The 21,174-nt window shown below is 42.2% G+C and overlaps 1 protein-coding gene and 1 long non-coding RNA gene across 3 annotated transcripts in view; one reads left to right on the top strand and one right to left on the bottom strand.

The window, feature by feature from the left end:
• Positions 1-21,174, bottom strand: part of Zzef1 (zinc finger ZZ-type and EF-hand domain containing 1) — a 166,295-nt gene that overhangs the window by 137,542 nt on the left and 7,579 nt on the right. For both annotated transcript variants that reach the window (XR_007213754.1, XM_048366226.1), the window contains exons 2-4: positions 10,054-10,198; positions 3,586-3,780; positions 1,917-2,088 (exon numbers count right to left, since the gene is read on the bottom strand). Coding sequence is in view for 1 of the 2 variants with exons in the window: in XM_048366226.1 (XP_048222183.1) it covers positions 1,917-2,088; positions 3,586-3,780; positions 10,054-10,198 (512 nt within the window). In the remaining variant the exon portion in view is untranslated. The remainder of the gene's footprint in view (positions 1-1,916; positions 2,089-3,585; positions 3,781-10,053; positions 10,199-21,174) is intronic.
• On the top strand, positions 1,183-20,308 carry LOC125365928. Its single transcript, XR_007213755.1, has 3 exons — positions 1,183-1,353; positions 12,017-12,021; positions 20,271-20,308. It is a non-coding gene; the product is annotated as an uncharacterized LOC125365928 (long non-coding RNA).

Raw genomic sequence — 21,174 nt, 5'->3', positions numbered from 1 at the left:
TGTTAACAGTCATATATCAGGGAGATCATGCCCCTTTGTTTTCTGTGTTCTAGGCTTGTCTCACTCAACATTATTTGTTCGAGTTCTGACCATTTCCCTGCAAATAACAATATTTCACCATTCCTAATCGCTATGTAGTATTCCATTGTGTATAAGTACCATATTTTTTGGATCCATTCATCTGTGGAGGGGCATCTGGGTTGTTTCCAAATTTTGGCTATTGTGAGTTGTGCTGCGATAAACATGGAAGTACAAATGTCCTTTTGATATCTTGGGTTTTGCTGTTTAGGATAGATGCCTAGGAGTGGTATGGCTGGGTCATAGGGTAGGTCTATATTGAGCTTTTTGAGAAACCTCCATACTGTTCTCCAAAGTGGTGAAATTAGCCCATTTTCTGACGGGACTGGTAAAAATTAGATAGCAGCTGCAGAACTTCTAGAAATACCATAGTTTACTGTCACAAATTGCATTCCAAAATCCCTGACTATCTTGCTTCTAAATTATTTTACACACAAGAGCTTTTTAAATGTATGGAAAAGATCTTAAAATGCCATCACATTGATGTACAAAATGTATTTCTAGGTTGAGAGCATGGCTCAAGTGGCAAAGCTCCAGACTAGCAAGCATAAAGCCCTAAGTTCAAATCCCAGTACTGCAAAAAAGTAAAAATAAAAATACCTGCCCCTATGATACTAATTTTCCTGAGAATCTAGCTAAAAGAATCTAAAATCACAGGGAAATGGATGGATCATGTTAAGTGAGGTAAACCAAGCTCAAAGACAGTAAGGTACATGTTTTCTCTCATATGCAGGAACTAGATCTAAAATACACTGGGACATGATAAATTATACAGGACTCTAGGCATTAACACATAGTGAGACCAAAGGAGAATACTCTTAAAAGAGAAACACAAATGCACAATGCCTATGTGTATCTGATCATATAAAATAATACTTATTAAAATGAACTCCAGGAAATGGAAAAAAGAGTTTTTTCTCTTGGTTGCTGTTTCTTTTGTTTTTGTCTTGTTTAGTCATTTATCTGCCTTTGGGAGGGCAAGGGCAGGCACAGAACTAGAGGGACAAAGGATCTACAAATGTAGCAGTGGTACCCACTAGACACTATATCAAAAATGAGCTATAAAATTTGTGTGTGGGGACAAACAGGAAAAACTGGGAAAGTGTGAGAGAATGGGTGGCACTGTCCAAAAATAAACATACTCTTTACCTGACATGTAACTGTAACCCTTTTGTATACCATCTTTATAATAACCATTAAATTTTTTAATCATACCATAAAAATGTGACTATAAATTGTAATAACCTGGGCTAGGAATATGGCCTATGGTAAAGTGTTCGCTTCATATACACGAAGCCCTGGGTTCGATTCCTCAGCACCACAAAGAAAAAGCCAGAAGTGGCGCTGTAGCTCAAGTGGTAGAGTATTAGTCTTGAGCAAAAAGAAGCCAGGGACAGTGCTCAGGCCCTCAGTTCAAGCCCCAGGACTGGCAAAAAACAAAACAAAACAAAAAAAAATTTGTAATAACCAAGTTTTACATGAACAAGGGTATGTGATTTTACATGATTCCTTTTTTTTTTTTTAACCAGTCCTGGAGCTTGAACTCAGGGCCTGAGCACTGTCCCTGGCTTCTTTTTTGCTCAAGGCTAGCACTCTGCCAACTTGAGCCACAGCGCCACTTCTGGCCTTTTCTATATATGTGGTGCTGAAGAATCGAACCTAAGGCATGATGTATACGAGGCAAGCACTCTTGCCACTAGGCCATATTCCCAGCCCCTACATAATTCCTTTTACTTGATTAACAAAGCTTCTTCTCAGACACTCAGAAAAAAAATAAGAAAGTAGAAAACATTCCAAAATTACATAAAAACAGAATAAAAACATATTGTACCACTCACCGAATCCAGTGTGAACGTGCACTACCATCTGACTGCCAGTAAGACGATGTTTCTCCATTTGTCATTTTGTCAATATCTGCAGGGTTGGAGGATGTCTCTATATAAGCATAGCATTTTGTTACTGACTTGAGTTTATCCAACTCTGGGCTTCTGGTTAACTCTCCAGGGTTTTCTGTAAGGAAAATGAGAGCTTATCATATGACATCTTTTACAAAGGGAAAAAGAATACAGTCATTTGTCCCGAATGCCTGTAAGCCTAGCCACTCAGAAGGCTGAAACTTGGAGAATCATGGTTAGATGCCAACCTGGACAGAAAAATATTTGACTCCATTTCCAGTTAACCAGAAAAATGCTGGGCTAAATGTGTAGCTCAGGTGGTAGAGTTACAGCCAAGTGAACAAGCAATTGCTAGGCCCCTGAGTTCAAGCCTCAATAGTGGCCATTTAAAAAAAGAAGAAAAAAAGAGCCCAACACAGATGGCTCATGCCTTTAAACCTAGATACTCAGGAGACTGAGATGTGAGAATTGAAGCCAGCCCAGGAAGAAAAGTCCTTGAAACCCTTATCTCTAGTTACTCACACATAAAAAAAGCCCAAAGTGACTCAAGTGGTAGAACACTAGCCTTGAGCAAAAGAAGCTCAAGGGCAGCATCTAGGCCCTGATGTTAAGCCCCAGGACCTGCACCAAACAAACAACAAAAAAAAGAGGAGAAAAAAAGAAAAGAGTCTTTTAACAAATATGCTCAGCACTTTGGCACCAATAAGGAGTTCACTAATCACTATCTCAGTATAGTAAAATACTTTAAATCACTAATATTTTTGCAAAACCAGGCCAAGAGGAAATAAAGGGGTCTTATACTTTGAGATGACATTCAAATTATGAGGCTTTTTATGAGTATTCTCTGGATTTACTCTTTCCCTTTTTTTCCTGTGTTTAGTCTTTTCTTTTTTTAATTACTTATATCTTTAATACACATTGTATGATATATGTGTATATATATATATAAAACATGCTGTACACGTACACATATAATAGCTAATATTTATTTTACTGTAGGATAGGCATTTCCATTTTTTTTCTTTTTTGGCAGTTGTGAGGCTTGAACTGTGGTCCTGGGAACTGTCCCTGAGCTCTTTCACTCAAGGCTGGTGCACTACTGCTTTAAGCCATAGTGCTACTTCCAGTTTTCTGGTGGTCAATTGGAGATAAAGAATATTATAGACTTTCCTGCCTGGGCTCACTTTGAACCACGATCTCCTCAGATTTCAGCCTCCTGAGAGCTACCAGCTCCTGGCTTCTTTTAGTATCCTTATCATGCACGTCCTTTATAGTTGAACTTTTAATTATGTAGAATAGTAACCAGAAGACAGGAAGAAAGCATTAATAGAGTAGAGTACGTAGGAAACACATTTCTTAAAGTTACATCTGAGTAAAGAACTGAATGATGAGAAACTAAAACTAGGTGCCTCAGATAGGAAGGAAAAGGAGGAAAGAGTGACTGCAAACCAGTTATATTTTCAGAAATAAGGGCAAGAAGTGTATCCCCCTATTACTAAATACTAGGGTTAGAGGGCTGGGAATACTGCCTAGTGGTAGAGTGCTTGCCGTGAATACTAGGGTTAGAAAAAAATGATGACAGTATTTTCAAGAGAGCCTCTCACATACATACCCTTCTCCTTTTGTACTAGCTGCTCCAATGACTCCTTCAAGACTGAAGACCTCATGGTACACATGTTGTTGCAGTGGTCCAACATTGGATAGGGAATTACCATGCTAGAGATTCTATTGCGATGCAGGAAGCGTAGTATCATTGATGAGTGAATACCAAGACCCTCCTTTGACTCTGAAAATATGTCTATGAAACCTAAGGAGACAAAATTCATTTTGGCAAAGTTTTTGAGAAGCCATCACAACAGTTTCCACATTCTCTGTCTGGTAGTCTATCCTAATTGGCTCAATAAAAATCAGCCATTAATAGTTTTGGGGTTTGGGTTTTTTTTTTCTTGTATTTTCAGCCTCAACCTATTAAAATCCTACATAAACTGTTTTGTTTTGTCAGTGTCAGAGATTAAGCTTAGAGCCTTGCACAGGTAAGGCAACTGCTCTCCTTCAAAACCTAAATAAGTTTCAAAGGAATGAGCCAGTGATGATCTCAATTTAATAATTCATTTTGGTTGAACAGAATTTTAAACAACGTAAAACAATGTTACTTATTTTAGTCCAAACCTTAAAATTTTATAAGCACTTAAAAACTAACTAGATGGTTTTTTGTTGTTGCTGTTGTTTTTGTTCTTCTTTTTTCTTTTTTTTTTTTTTTTGCAGAGCTGAGGATTGAACTCAGGGCCTTGTAATTGCCAGGCAAGTGCTCTTCCACTGAGCTAAATTCCCAACCCATTATTTTTGTTTTTCTTGAGCCACAATATTATAATGCATCCCACATTTGCCTAAGTAGGGGGACTAGAGGTGCATTTTTTTGTATGGAGGGGAGGGGCAGAACAATTCAAACTCAGAGCCTCATGCTTGCTAGGCAGTCTCTCTACCATTTGAGCAACACCCCTAATCTCCTTTCACATCATTTATTCTTCTTTTGGCCTAGAGATGGTCTCAGATTTCAATTCTCCTACCTATGGTCTCTTGTGTAGTGAAGATAAAAGACATGTGTCACCAGATCATATGCCATTAGGGACAAGCCAAAGTGTCAACATGAAGGAGGTAGGACCAGAAATAGACCTTGACATTCCCACTTGCTTTTCCTCCCACCATTCCAGGTCTGGCTCCCCAGGTGACTTCTCTGGAGCCCAGTTCTGTTTAAAGTGCCTCAGGCTTCAACAACTCTGGTGAATATGTCCTGCCCAGATGCTCCATGTCACTCCCCAACTGTCTCCTAATGCAAATGCATCATTTTCCTAAGAAATCTTGCATAGACAGAAAATAGACCATATCTACTGTGATTTTTAAAAAAAAACCTTCCCTGGATCCTCATGACCTACCTTAACATGCTTGAACTGAAGCATCCATAACCTAGGAGCACTAGGGTTAAGTAAAGTGGGGATAAACATAGCAGCTCAGATATATTTGTAGATTTTTTTAACTTTTTTTTTTTGCCAGTCCTGGGGCTTGAACTCAGGGCCTGAGCACTGTCCCTGGCTTCTTTTTGCTCACGGCTAGCTAGCACTCTACCACTTGAGCCACAGCACCACTTCTAGCCTTTTCTATATATGTGATGCTGAGGAATCGAACCCAGGGCTTCATGTATACGAGGCAATCACTCTTGCCACTAGGCCATATTCCCAGCCCCGATTTCTTAAAACTTTTTAATGAGTCCAAATATATATATATATATATATATATATACTTACTTACATATATATATATATACTTACTACATATATATTACTTACTTTTACTTAACTACTTTTACTTATTTATTTATTGCCAATCCTAGGGCTTGAACTCAGGGCCTAGGTTCTACCCCTGAGCCTCTCTGTGCTCAAGGCTAGTGCTCTACCACAGCACCATTTCTGACCTTTTCTGTTTATGTGGTACTGGGGAATTGAATCCAGGGCTTCATGCATGCTAGGCAAGCACTCTACCACTAAGCCACATTCCCAGCCCCCAGAGTCCTAATATATATATATGACAAAGAGTACATACAATTGTATCACTGGATGAATTTTTACAAACTGAACATACCCATGCAAACAGCTAGATCAAAATGCCAGAGGTCTCCAGAAGTTAGATTTAACAGTAAAACAGAACAAAATTTTATAATAATTTTTAAAATAAAACATGAGGCTATATAGAAATTTTACACTTAAGCCTACTTTGGTTATATTCCTACCTAAACTTGGGAGACAACTGATTTCCCAAGATTCCTAGGCAATCCTTTTCCTCTCCCACATGGTCTTATTCATGACACTGCTGGTGCTGCATGGATTTGCTCAGAACCCATGTCAAAAAAACAGACTGAGGCTGGGAAGGAGGCTTGGAATAGAGTGCTTGCCTGGCATGCATAAAGCCCTGTGTTTGATTCCTCAGTATCACATAAACAGAAAGTGGTGCTGTGGCTCAAGTGGTATTAGCCTTGAACACAGAGAGGCCCAGGGAGAGTGCCCAGGCCCTGAGTTCAAGCCCCAGGACTGGGGCAGGGGGGGGGGGAAGGAACAACAAAAAAACCTAGACTGATTCTATCATAAAAAATGCTTTGAACGGATGAATGATCAAATGAATATGTCTCAATACATTCAATAAAGATTCTGTCTCTCTTTGAAATACTTATTTACCAACACAATGAATCACAAAAACAAAGTAGTGAGATGCCACCTCAGCTTACAAAGGCTCATCCTGAGGCTGTGATAATACAATTATTTTATGTTGTGTATTTATGGCAACTTTTCAGTAGAAAGTCCTACTATATAAGCACCCTAACCCAGACCCTAAATTTTTCTCTACCATCTCTCATCCCTCACCATAGACACAGCACTGAAATACTTACTGTTGGTCTATACTTACCATGGCCTATACTCCTTCCTTCTGTCTCCAAGAAAAATTGTCTCTGAGGTTGGGGGTATGACTCAGTGGTAGAGCACCCGACTAGCATTCTAGTATTTGTGAGGCCCTGGTATGATCCCCAGCAACACAGAAAATAAAATCTCTCTGAGGCATGCAAACAGATATGTTGATGTCATATTTCAATGCAAGGAAGGAAAATCAGAAAAATGCTAAGATCTGTTAGTTAAATATAATCCAAAGCACAATTTTAACTGCCACAGACTGGGAAAAATATTAATATTCACAAGCTACCTATAATCTTCTAAAAATTACATAACTAAATACAAACATTCTTTATCAAGAAACTACTATCCCTCGCTAGCTCTACTTGTCCCTTGATAATAAGCCAGAGAGGTCCAGAGCAACCAGATTTACTTTTGTCTACCGAATCTTATCTCCATTACTGCCCTAGACATTCCCAATACTGTGATACCCAGTACCTAGACCAGGGAACATTCTCAAAAAGATGAATTGAGACTAAAAGGGGATGTGCAAAAGATTTTTCCCTTCAAGTTCTACTGTCTTCCTGAAAAAGATGAGGTGTAATTTTATTGTCTTTACAGGATTCTAAGTCTGTAATGAAAACTATACAAAAACATGAGCTAATTTTAATTTATCTTTATTATGTAAATTTTAGAGCAATAGCTTTCTTAAGAAAAAAAAAACATGAAATGCTTATCACATGACAAAAAGAAAAAAATATGTCAAATGTGAAAACATAGCACAAATAAGAGAATCCCTACCCTCAGGGAGCCCATAGTCTAGGAGTGAAGACCACCATTTAGCAAATAGTTGGTTGATTAACCATACCGGTATGATGTTGGGGGTGGGGGGGGAAGCAAGACACTGAAGAGAACATACAGTAGGGGCCAGAGATGGCTTCTGAAAAGAGTGTATGTAAGGAGATATATTAAGGAAGGCAACTTTCTGACAAAAGTTCATAAAAATGGCATCACTGCACTGCTTAGCATTCACTATAGTGAGGAACAAAAGAGATAACCACATGGAATGCTAGTTTAGATCATGTGCCCAATGAATGCTGGTAGGGGGGGAGGTGATTACTTCATGGTGATATAAGCTAACCTAATTTCAAACCACACTAGAACAAAGTTATCTTTATGTTAAATTTTGAATTGGCATACATTAATAATATGAGGGAGTCTTCTTTGTGACAATTCTATAGATGTGTACAGTATACTTTGAGTAAGCTCACTTCCCATCTCCACCCCCATATTTAGACTTGAATTCACTTGGCTTGCTTGTTTATGGCTGGCACTCTACTACTTAAGCCACACCTTCAGAAGGACTTTCTATTGATTAACTGGAGACAGATACAGACTTTTTTCTCCATTTGGACTGGCTTTAAACCACAATCCTCCAGACATCAGCATCCAGAGTAGCTAATATTACAGATGTGAGCTCCTAGTGCCTGGCTTTATGCCCTCCCTTCTTTCTCCCTCCTTTCTCAAAGTTTAATGGTTCATTATGATGCTTACATATATGTATATATACATATATATACACACATATACATGTATATTTCAATATTCTTCACTCTTCAGTATCCTTTCCTTTTCCCCCATGCCTTTCACACTGATTTTTGCCCTCTAGGCAGTTTCTCTTTTATATGCATATCCTTTTATTATTTGTTCTCATCATCATTTTAGCTCTAGATACTACATATGAGTGAAAACATGATACACTTGGCTTTTTCAGTTTGATTTATCTTGTTTAATATGATGCTTTTCAGTTCTATTTTCCTGAAAATGACATAATTTTTTCTCTTAATGGCTGAGAGAGAAAATGAATCATTTTTTTTATCCATTCATTTTTTTGGGACATCTTGGCTGATTCTACAGCTTAGCCATTGTGAAAAGAGATGTAATAATTTGGGCATGTAAGTATTTTTCGTGCATATTAATTTGTACTACTTTGGATATATGCCCAAGAATGGTATGGCAGTGCCATTATGTAGGTCTACTTTTAGGTTTTTGAGGAACGTGTATATTGATTTCCATAGTGGTTGCAGTTTACCTTTCCACCCAAACTATATGAAGGGTTTCTTTTCCCTACATCCTAAGGGAGCATCTTTTTTTTTAAATTTAATTTATTTATTAATTGAACACAAATTTTTTTGACAAGGTGTTGTGCAAAAAGGGTACAGTTACATAGTAGGGCAGTGTGTACATTTCTTGTGATATCTTTTTTTTTTTTTTTTTTTTTTTTTTTTTTGGCCAGTCCTGGGCCTTGGACTCAGGGCCTGAGCACTGTCCCTGGCTTCTTCCCGCTCAAGGCTAGCATTCTGCCACTTGAGCCACAGCGCCGCTTCTGGCCGTTTTCTGTATATGTGGTGCTGGGGAATCGAACCTAGGGCCTCGTGTATCCGAGGCAGGCACTCTTGCCACTAGGCTATATCCCCAGCCTCTTGTGATATCTTACACCCTGTTTTTCTTTCTCTTCTCTAGGTCAGGTAGACATATGTATAATACACAATGTACCAAGAACATATACAGTAGCCACGTGGCCAAGCCCAAGAAAATTCACCTAGGGCTTTAAATGTCGATATTAGACAATATGTTGACAGTAGTCTTTATTTTTTTTATTTTATTTTACTTATTTTTTTTTTTTTTGCCAGTCCTGGGCCTTGGACTCAGGGCGTGAGCACTGTCCCTGGCTTCTTTTTGCTCAAGGCTAGCACTCTGACACTTGAGCCACAGCGCCACTTCTGGCCATTTTCTGTATATGTGGTGCTGGGGAATCGAACCCAGGGCTTCAAGTATACGAGGCAAGCGCTCTTGCCACTAGGCCATATCCCCAGCCCGACAGTAGTCTTATATGAATGTACATACATAGCTTTTGAGCTATTGTATTCCACTGAGGTCAATTTTTGACCTTTATATGTTGAGTAGTTGTTTGGTTTTAGTTACATACTGTTGGGTCGCTGCCCCAATCCTGTGGGAAATACTATTTGACAAGCAGTTTTTGGTTTCACAGATCTGGTCTCTACTGTCTCTCCGTCTCCCTTTCTTAACAGTCATATATCAGGGAGATCATGCCCCTTTGTTTTCTGTGTCCTAGGCTTGTCTCGCTCAACATTATTTGTTCAAGTTCTGACCATTTCCCTGCAAATAACAATATTTCACCATTCCTAATCGCTATGTAGTATTCCATTGTGTATAGGTACCATATTTTTTGGATCCATTCATCTGTAGAGGGGCATCTGGGTTGTTTCCATATTTTGGCTATTGTGAATTGTGCCGTGATAAACATGGAAGTACAAATGTCTTTTTGATATCTTGGGACTTGCTGTTTAGGATAGATGCCTAGGAGTGGTATGGCTGGGTCATAGGGTAGGTCTATATTGAGCTTTTTGAGAAACCTCCATACTGTTCTCCAAAGTGGTTGTACTAATTTGCACTCCTACCAACAATGGAGAAGGGTTTCTCTTTCCCTGCACCCCCTCCAGCATTTGTTGTTGCCTGAGTTCAGAGTACAGGCCATTCTAACTGGGGTGAGGTGGTATCTCAGGGTTGTTTTTATTTGCATTTCTAAGGGAACATCTTCAGTGTTCACATGAGAGCCTTACCTGGAACAAGAGAGCAGGCTTGGAGTTGTCTGATGACATGGCTCAGCTCCCCCTGAAGATTAGCTCCACTGGAATTTTTGAGGGCCTCCAACATGTTCTCAGCATCAACTGTTCCATCACCCTCAGCATCAAATTGGGCAAAGGCCTACATTATGAAAAATGAAAGAAAATATTTGTTTTCTATATGTATCATTATGGTTACTGAAAGCAGAGTCTGTACATATCCAAGAACAAATTAATTCTGTATAGTGAATTTATTTCCTTTGTAGGACATATGTATGTTAGCATATATGTATACACAGTTTTATCATCCCCACCTTTTGGAAGGTAAAAAGTAATTCCTGGGGCTGGGGATATGGCCTAGTGGTAAGAGTGCTTGCCTCGTATACATGAGGCCCTGGGTTCAATTCCCCAGCACCACATATACAGAAAATGGCCAGAAGTGTCGCTGTGGCTCAAGTGGCAGAGTGCTAGCCTTGAGCAAAAAGAAGCCAGGGACAGTGCTCAGGCCCTGAGTCCAAGCCCCAGGACTGGCCAAAAAAAAAAAAAAAAAAGTAATTCCTATACCTTCCCAAATAACTTCAGAAGAAAGTATCTACTAAAAAGAAGAAAAAAAAAAAAAGCAAGTGGGTACCAGTGGCTCATTCCTGTAATCCTTGCTACTTAAGAGGCTGAGATCTGAGGATCACGGTTTGAAGCCAGCCTGGGCAGGAGACTCTGTGAGACTCATCTCCAATTAATCATCAGAAAGCCAAAAGTAATGGCTCAAGTGGCAGAATGCTAGCAATGAGCAAAAATTATTAAGTCCCGAGTTCAAGTCCCAGGATTGGCACAAAAAAGAAATCAAATGGCTCAAAATATCAAATATAAAGCAAGACTTAGAAAGAATTCCTTAAAACTTAGATAACTAGTGTTGGGGTTCAGCTTTGGCCTTGAGGGGGAAGGACAGAGGAGAGAGCTCCCGAGACGCTGCCATTCCCCCAGCCCTGGGGGAATGCGGAAGCAGGCCACAATTCTCTGGGTCCAGAACCAGAAGAACTAGCTTTGCGACCAGCCCCCCAACTTTCTCGCCAGCCCATGTGCTCCCCATTCTCGCGGGCTTTGCCCATGGGGTGGTGCTATCCAGGTGACGTTAGCTCATGAGGGGGTCTTATGACAAGCTCACCAGCCTATCGCCAGCTCTTGGTCAATCACCCCTTTTCTCGTCACCCCTACTATATCAACTGTCAGCCACTCCCTTATTAAATCAGATTTGCTCTTGAAGCTGTCTCCGAGACTCTGCGTACGCCTGGCTTCCTTCATGGGTAAGGAGGGAGGATAAGCGATCTCGTACGGCCGCGTGCACCTGAGGTCTTTCTTGAGCCCCCCACTCCACTCTGGCCTTACCTGCGGGTCGGATGACCAGGGGAGAGGGTGAAAAAGGGAGCGATTGGATTAGAGTAGAGCCTGACCCCCGTGCCAGGGGAGGCAACTCGAGCCCAGCATTTTCGTGCCCAACGTGGGGCCCAGAACCCACTCAAGGAAGTCCGTGGCTCCCGTTAGACCCTCAGGGAAATTAGAGTGGAAACTCCGGGATGCGCAGTCCTCCCATCCGGGTCATCAAAGACGATGGGACAGATTCAAAGTAGGCGAAGTAATTCGCCCCTTAAAATCCTGAGGTTAACCCTCCAAAATGTGGGGACAAATATCTCAGAACCCTGTGCCATGCTTATTTGGCAGGAGCTAAATCTCAGGGTCCCGTGGCTAACTGGAGCCAAACCACTTTCGTGGGAAACTTGGGACCGGCTAGAGCGGGAGCTAGATGAGACGGAATGGGGAGAAGAACTCCAACTTGTGGCCCTGCAAGCTATTAAGACCTTCAAGGCTTGCTTCTCCTCGGACCCGGGGAGAGTCCCTGGACTCAGGAGAGGGCAGCCGGAGGGAATTTTGGCCTGGAGGGGGCCCCGACGCCCCGCTCCGAGAGGCCCAGTGACGAGCGCGAGCTTGATCCCCAGGACCCCAATCCAGACGCCGCTTCCGCAGCGGCCGAGAGGTGCAGTGGCTGCCATCTTGCCACCCCTCCCCCACCAGATGCTTGGCTCCATAGTATGCAGATTCCAGGAGTCCCGCTGAGCGGCCGCTTCACATCCGCGGCGGCGGCAGTGGCGGCGCAAACGGCCCTGCCGGTTTTAAACTTGGAGCCCTTACCACTTCGTGGGAGTTGCAGGAAACTAAAGATTTCCCTGAGTTCAGGAGGGTGGTCCTTGAGAGAGGGGCCGAACACGCCCTGGGCAGAGCATCTGCTTTACGGCCCGACATACCAATTCTCCACCGACCAAGTCAGTAAGCAGCCCAAGGCCCTCTGGGCAGTCTCAATTGTCCCAGAAATGAGGCCAAAGACAAAAATTATTATATCTGGAAAGAGGTTCCGAGTCTTAATCGATACAGGAGCAGATCGGACCATATTAAAGAAGGAACTAGTGCCTCCATGGTGGGACCTAATCCCAGGCCCCCAGATCTCAGGGGTGGGAGGCACAGTTGGGAGTGAGACAACCAAGGACTGGCTTTCCTGGGATGATATGAATGGTGGCAAGGGAATAGTACGTCCTTTAATAATGACAAACTCACGAGATAACCTGTTGGGATGGGATATCTTGGGAAAGATTAAGGCCCGCGGTCATCACAGGCCAGGACCTGTCAGGTGGCCCTTGTGGCTGCTAAAAAGCGCCTCCCTCTGAGGCCTCGGGGCAGGAGGCTCCTGATTCTTCTACAGGGCCTCACCCCCAATCCTAAGGGCCACTGTTCCTACTGTCCCCGCCATTTGATGGCACCCGGGTGCCCCAATTTGGGTGGAACAGTGGCCTATTCCCTCAAACAAATTAGAAAAGTTAAAGGAAATAGTATCAGAACAACTGTCCCTAGGGCATATTAGACCCTCACTGAGCCCTTGGAACAGCCCTGTATTTGTTGTACAAAAGGCCTCAGGTAAATGGAGGATGGTACAGGACCTAAGAAAGATTAATGAGCGGCACTCCTTTACGGGGGCTGCCATGGATCCCCTCTATTCCTCGGGATCTTAATTTCATTACAATTGACATCAGGACTATTTCTTTTCCATTCCCCTTGACCCCCAGGATCGTGAGAAGTTTGCTTTCTCTGTGCCCTCAGTTAACTATCAGGGGCCAGACCAGAGGTATGAGTGGGTAGTATTACCTCAGGGCATGGTTAATAGTCCTGCCTTCTGCCAACATTATGTGTCACAAGTTCTTCAACCTCTTAGGAGCCAGTCAGATATTATTTTATATGTTTATATGGATGACATTATTATTGGAGCAGCAGATGTCTAAGTGCTAAACTCTGCCTATAGCAAGGTGCAAACTCTCCTACAAGGAGGAAGACTGCATATAGCCAGTGACAAGGTTCAGAAAGTATACCCCATTAAGATCTTGGGGGCAAAACTTAAACTAGACTCTGTGTGCCCCCTTAAGCCCCAGTTATCCTTCCAGTCATCTTATACTCTGGTGGAAATGCAGCGATTGTTAGGTGAGACTAACTGGTTAAGACCCTGGCTTCACCTGCCTACAGAGGAGCTGCTTCCGCTCGATGACTCTTTGAAGGGCAAAGCGCCCACTGATGTTATTACAATAACTCCATCACTTCAAACAGCCTTCCAGAAAATCCAAATGGCCCTAAATATGGCACAGCTGGCACGCTACAAGCCTGAATGTCCTCTTTGCCTTTGGATCCTCCCTGGATCCGAACTCTCCTCAGCTGTATTTACCCAATCAGGTGAGCCCCTTCAGTGGGTGCATGCCTCGGGGGGGGGGGGGGCTCCCAGAGTTTATTCCCAGCTAGACCAGTTGGCTGACTTGGTAATTAAGGGCAGGGATACTTCCCTGAGACATTATGGGCAAGATCCCGATGTGCTAACCATTCCCTACCGGCTGTCAGATTTTGAATGGGTCAGAAGGAATAATGCATGTGTGTCCAGTGCCCTGGAGGGCTTTATGGGAAAGGTAGATTGCCACTATGGCACCTCGAGGTGGGTGACCTCATTTTCCAGGCTATAATGGGCACCTCCTGTACTTTTCTCTACCAGGCCTCTTGTCAAGGCTGCCTATGTTTTTACAGATGGGGCTGCCATAGTGGTACGCTCCGCCTCGCCCCCTGCCGGTGGGAACGAAAACACCCATTACTTTGAAGCAGTTACTGGATCTGCGCAGTTTAAGTAACTGTATGCAGTCGCCCTGGCACTGACCCATGTCAAACAGCCAATGAACTTGTTTTCTGATAGTCTGTATGTGGTTAATTTGCTACCCAACCTGGTATTCTCATACATTAAATTAGATGAAAACCCAATCACCCCTCTGATGATCCAAGTCAGGTCTCTGTTAAAAGAGCGGGCTAAGCCTGAATTTTTACAGCACCTTCGTGGACACCAAGGATTGCCTGGGGACCTGGCACAAGGTAATCGTATGGCAGACCAGCTGGCCACTAATGGGACCATTATAGCTCTGGCCATTGTACAACCTAAAAACCTTCAAATGGCCCAAGGAGTCCATGAGTGTACTCACTTAAATTGGAGAGGGTTACACCAGAGCTTTCCTTCAATTCCTATAAAAGACTTAAAAAAGATTATAAGGACTTGCAAATCATGTATGCCCTTCCTGCAAGTCCCTCCCCTGTAATCTCCTGGGGTTAACCCCAGAGGCCTAAAGCCCAATGTTATCTGGCAGACTGATGTAACCCACTATGCTCCTTTTGGAAGGCTAAAATACATATTTATGTCTATTGATACACATTCTCATGCCAGCTGGGCCTCTGTGCATGCGGGGGAAAGAGCATGGCAAACTAGTACCTAAGATTTGTGTAGACTTTATCTCTTCAATACTCACTGAACACCGGGGCTAACTGCTTCACAGCCTTTGTTTTTCCCTTCCTCTCCAACCTTCACCTGCCTACCATGGCCCTTGTCCATGTTGGGCCATTTGGGCAATCCATTATTTCTTGGAATTTGGTTTGAGTCCTCTCTGTCTCCAAACAGTTGTGTGAGCTTAAACAAGTTTGGTTCCATGTGTAACTCTCAGCTTTTTTATTTGAAAGATGGAGCAATATGCTAAAATTCATAAGGTGCCACCTGGATAAAGAACATGAAAACAGGGCTGGGGATATGGCCTAGTGGCAAGAGTGCCTGCCTCATATACATGAAGCCCTGGGTTCGATTCCCCAGCACCACATATACAGAAAATGGACAGAAGTGGCGCTGTGGCTCAAGTGGCAGAGTGCTAGCCTTGAGCAAAAAGAAGCCAGGGACAGTGCTCAGGCCCTGAGTCCAAGCCCCAGGACTGGCCAAAAAAAAATAGAACATGAAAACAGAGTTCACTACAGAGCTAGCAGCAATGACATGCTCCCCACTTCCTTTCTAATCTACAACTTCTGTGTCATTACTTCCCTTATCACATCCTACAAGACCTTCCTCATAAAGGAACTACACCCTAATCCTAGATTTCAATCCCTCCCTCATCATGGCTCTGTCCTGTTACTAGTAGACACAAAGATTTCCTCATCATTAAATACTCCAGAGTCTTTTGCCTTCCTTCCTAAGTAGACCTCTCTCTCTCTTCTTCTTCTTTTTTCTGCCCTTTTCTTTTTGCCTGTGCTCCATGAAACATGGAAATATCCCACTGAAGTTTCATGATGGGCATTCTAATTTCCACCTCATCACAGATCTCTGAACAATGTAGTATTTAACAGCAACAAATACAAATCCCTGTGTTTGAGCCCAAAGATTATGGGCATAAATGCAGCATAGGAGAGTGAGAGTTTAGAATGCCCTGCAGCATTCTTTTTGCCTCTATTCAACCTGTTAAGATCAATCAAAAGTTAATAGAATTGAGGTATATTGTTCACAAGAGGAGAAGGTACTTGGTTCTGCTGATTAGATTCAGTCACAAAAGCTAACTGAAGATACACAATAATCAGAGGAGAGAATATAATGGAGAATGACTAGAAACTGGCCTGCAGAAAATAGCTAAAGGAGGATGGAATTTAAATATCAACTTTTTTTTTTTTTTTTGCTCAAGGTTAGCACTCTGTCACTTGAGCCACAGCGCCACTTCTGGCCATTTTCTGTATATGTGGTGCTAAGGAATCAAACCCAGGTCTTCATGTATACGAGGCAAGAACTTGCCACTAGGCCATATTCCCAGCCCTAAATATCAACTTTTTTGTTCGTTTTTGCCATATAGGGTATTGAACCATGGCCCTTGCACACTCTAGGGAAGCTCTCTACATTGAGCTATACCTCTGAACCACAGGATCTCTTCTGTGGAGAAGAGATCACTAGGAATAACAGAATCCTTCTCTTAATATGATGATCTATGGGACGGAGGGAAGCAACAGTCAAAATTGGCCTTACTAAATAGAAATCGGAGGGCAAAGTTCATCATAAAGGTCTACCTGACTGTTGTTAGAGGTAAAGTCAATTAGGAGGCTATGAGAAGGAATGTCCATTCCATCCTGCAGGGCTTCAAAGCAATGGTTGAATAGCTGCATCAGCAATATTCCCTTCCAAAGTCCCACTTAAGACAGTATTAAACAGATTTGTTATTTTCTTACAGCACAAATACAAAGAGAAGAGGATAGGATGTAATAAACACAAAATTTTGGAAGATGAAAGAGAGATGAGAACATAGAGTTGACTGAGAGTGGACAATGATGGAAAGTGAGCTTCTTTATACACAGGGCTCTAGAAAGACTCCGGAGTCAGCAGCAATAGGCACTGCTGGGTGTGGAGGTGACTGGAGAAAAACTTACTTTAGAAGGTAATTAAGTGATGGGATACATACTGGGACCCAAGTAGCTACTGAGTACTCAATAACATATTTATAGATAAAATGATATGTCAAGATTTGCTTCCAAGCTAGAGTCAGTGGCTCATGCTTATAATCCTAGCTACTCAGGTAGCTGAGACCTGAGAACCATGGTTCAAAGCCAACCTGGGCAGGAAAGTCTGTGAGACTCAGCTCTTATTAACCACCAAAAAGCCAGAAATAGAGCTGTGATTTAAGTGATAGAGCACTAGCCTTGAGCACAAAAACTCAGGGACAGCACCCAGGCCCTGAGTTTAAAATCCAGGACCAAAAGGGAAAAAAAAGATTTGTTTTTAAATAATTTGAAATTTAGATCAAATAAAAATGGCCTTGAAATTGTAATTATTGAAATAGGCTAGCAAGTATGTGGAAATTATTCTATTATCATTATTTCTCTTTTTTTGGGGGGGGGAAGGGAGTGTGGTCCGAGGGCTTGAACTCTGGGCCTGTGTGTTGTCTCTGAGCTTCTGTACTAGAAGCTAATGATCTACCACTTGAGCCACAGCTCCACTTCATTTTTTTGGTGGTTAATTGGAAATAAGAATCTCATTGACTTTCTCAGAGAGCAGCTTCTTGAGTAGTTAGGATTATAGGCGTGAGCCACTGGCACCCAGAAGCTATCTCTTCCTCCACTCATGGTGTGGGCACTGTCCCTGGCTTGTTTTTGCTCAAGGCTAGCACTCTACCACTTGAGCCACAGCGCCACTTCTGGCTTTTTCAGCTCATTATGTTTCAATTTTTGTTTGTTTGGTTTTGTTTTTGTTGCCAGTCCTGGGGCTTGAACTCAGGGCCTAAGCACTGTCCCTGGCTTCTTTTTGCTCAAGTCAAGCACACTGCCACTTGAGCCACAGAGCCACTTCCAGCTTTTTCTATATATATGTGGTGCTGAGGAATCGAACCCAGGGCTTCATGTATACAAGATGAGCACTTTACCACTAGGCCATATTCCCAGCCCCTCAATTTTTATATTTTAAAAAGGTGAGGGCTTGGAATGTGGCTTAGTGGTAGAGTGATTGACTAGCACGTATGAAGCCCCAGGTTCAATTCCTCAGCACCATGTGTACAGAAAAAGCAGGATGTGGCGCTGGGACTAAAGTGGTAGTGTTCTAGCCTTGAGCAAAAGAAGCTCAGGGACAGTGCCCAGGCCCTGAGTTCAAGCCTCAGGGCTGGCAAATAACAAAATAAAATAAAATAAAATAAAAAAATTTTTAGGGCTGGGGATATGGCCTAGTGGCAAGAGAGCTTGCCTCGTATACATGAGGCCCTGGGTTCAATTCCCCAGCACCACATATACAGAAAATGGCCAGAAGTGGCGCTGTGGCTCAAGTGGCAGAGTGCTAGCCTTGAGCAAAAGGAAGCCAGGGACAGTGCTCAGGCCCTGAGTCCAAGGCCCAGAACTGGCAAAAAAAAAAAAAAAAATTTTTTTTTAAAAGGTGAGAAAGACTACTCTTTCCAGTCTTGGCGAAGCCTGATCTCTTGAGAATGGTACAGACAGGACTGACCAGTAACCACCACCCATAGCTGAAAATGAGACTAACACACAGAAATAGGGAAACTAGCATTTACTTGCTAAATATCCATCTGTTGATGGATAATGAACATGATAAAAAGAACTTTAGAATGAAGACATTTCTGCCCCGGGGGGGGGGGGGGTGGGGAGGGAGGAGGAGACAGCTTTGCTGTTTTTTCCCCCATGGCTCTCAGAATACTAGTAGTCAATTTTATACCCTTCTGAATGAAAAAACATAACTAATCCACAGGAATAAAGCTGTAGACATTGATTTAAACTTCTCTTCTGCTTTTCTTCTTCTGCCCTTTTTCCTTATTCCTCTGAAATCTCCCAATGAAAGGGTACAGACATTCATCTTACAGAGAGGCTCACCAGCCCACAAGCCAACACACAAAACATTCATGCTTTACATTCCCCCTACTTCTTTCTTTTCCAGTACTGGAGATTGAACTCAGAGCCAACCATGCTTGCTAGGTAGACAGTCTCCCCTTTTTCATGGGTTATTTTCAAGGTAGAGTCTTGCTTTATGTCTCTCTGGGCTTTAATCCTCTTACTTGTGTTTCCTTGTATTGCTGGGGGATAAAAGGTCATGCAACTACTCTCAACCATTGATTGAGATGTAGACTTGTGAACTTCTTGCCTAGGCTGGCATGAACAGAGATATCCTGATCTCTGCCTCCCAAGTGGCTAGGATTACAGGCTTGAGCAACTGTGCCTAGTTCAGTCCTTCATTTTTAGTGAGTGGACAGCCCAGAAGCACTGGACATTTGAGGAAACCCTTAATATCAACTGCAGTGAATAGAGAATAGTGACTAGAGAAGTGAATAGAGAAACTACACAGAAGAAAACGTTATATAATGACCTGGATGTTATGGTACATGCCTACAATTCCAGCACTCAGGAGGCTGAGAGAAGAGACTTAAAAGTTTCAGATCCACCAAGGATATATAGTAAGACCTATTTCCAAGACAAAATAACACAAATAAACAAAAATAATTATAAGATTCACCCTGTTAAAATGTATAATTCAGTGGGTCTTAGCATACTTAGAGTCATGCAATCACAACTACCGATTAAAATCTGGAAAAAATGATTATAAAGAAAGATTACAGGGACTAGGAATGTGGCTTAGTGGGTAGAGTGTTTGACTAGCATGGATGAAGTCCTGGGTTCGATTCCTCAGTACCACATATAAACAGAAAAGGCTGAAATGGTGCTGTGGCTCAAGTGGTAGAGCTCTAGCCTTGAGCAAAAGAAGCTCAGGGAGAGTGCCTAGGCCCTGAGTTCAGTTCCCAGGACTGTCCCACACACACACAAAAAAAGAGAAATAGTACAGTCATGAAAGAATATGATACTATTACCAAATATATCAAGAAAATTCTTAAATACTTTGAATGTTAAAACATTTTAAATGGGTGTCAGTGCCAGGCGATCAGCAAGGATACTTGTTAACTTCCCCATTTTATAGCTGTACAGAAAAGTCAGGAACATACCCAGGATCACACCACTGGTGTTAAACCAAGTTTCCACAACTCTGTTCTCCCTTCTTTGATCTAACAACCTTTGGAGTTCCCAGCAGTCTGGATACCATGTGGTTAAAGTCTTAGCTCCATCCCATTCCTCCAATTAAAATCTGTAGAAACTGCTCTGTTACCTGCTGACCAGGCTAAAGCTTATCAGGCCATTAAATGAGCCTCACATTCTCTAAATCACCACGTGTACTCAAGTCCTATTTCTATCACCTATACCCTCAGCTGCTCTATGGCTCACAATTCCTACCATGTACTACTAATAATTCTATACAGGGCTGGGGATATGGCCTAGTGGCAAGAGTGCTTGCCTTGTATACACAAAAGCCCTGGGTTTGATTCCTCAGCCCCAAATATATAGAAAAGGCCAGAAATGACACTGTGGCTCTAGTGGCATAGTGCTAGTCTTGAGCAAAAAGAAGCCAGGGACACTGCTCAGGCCTTGAGTCCAAGCCCCAGGACGGGCAAAAAATAAAATTAATAAAATTAAAAAAAAATTCTACAGGGGCTGGGGATATGGCCTAGTGGCAAGAGTGCTTGCCTCGTATACATGAGGCGCTGGGTTCAATTCCCCAGCACCACATATACAGAAAATGGCCAGAAGTGGCGCTGTGGCTCAAGTGGCAGAGTGCTAGCCTTGAGCGGGAAGAAGCCAGGGACAGTGCTCAGGCCCTGAGTCCAAGCCCCAGGACTGGCCAAAAAAAAAAAAAAACAACAAGATTTTGTTCAATATGACAAGAAATGTACTCACTACCTTATTATGTAACTGTACCCCCTCTGTATATCACCTTGTCAATAAAAATTAAATTTAAAAAAGATTTTGTTCATCTGTTGATGGATAATGAATATAATAAAAAGAACTTTAGAATAAAGACATTTCAGCCAAGGGGGAGGAACAGCTTTGCTAACAGCTAACCCCCCCAAATAATTTCATAACATTCAGACATTGTCCTTAATTTTTTTTTTTAGGTTTCTTAGCATCTACCTTGTTTTGCAGAACTTAAACTCATTCAATACTATCTTAGAAGCAGCCATTATACATATACCTGACCCCATGCTTTGCTTTGTGAATTCCCAAATCCTGCAGTCTAGAGGACAGATATATGGACCAACAGCAGCAAAGTAACAAATGTGGTAATTACAACAACAGAAGAAGTAGCAGCATAAACTATTATAATAGCTAAAGTTCGCTAACCATTTACCATGCACTTCATATAGCCTATGCAGTTTT

This window comes from Perognathus longimembris, chromosome 17 (genome assembly GCF_023159225.1).
Source record: "Perognathus longimembris pacificus isolate PPM17 chromosome 17, ASM2315922v1, whole genome shotgun sequence".
NCBI lineage: Eukaryota > Metazoa > Chordata > Mammalia > Rodentia > Heteromyidae > Perognathus > Perognathus longimembris.
The sequence above is the reverse complement of the archived record's forward strand: the minus strand, read 5'-3'. Positions and strand labels throughout refer to the sequence as shown.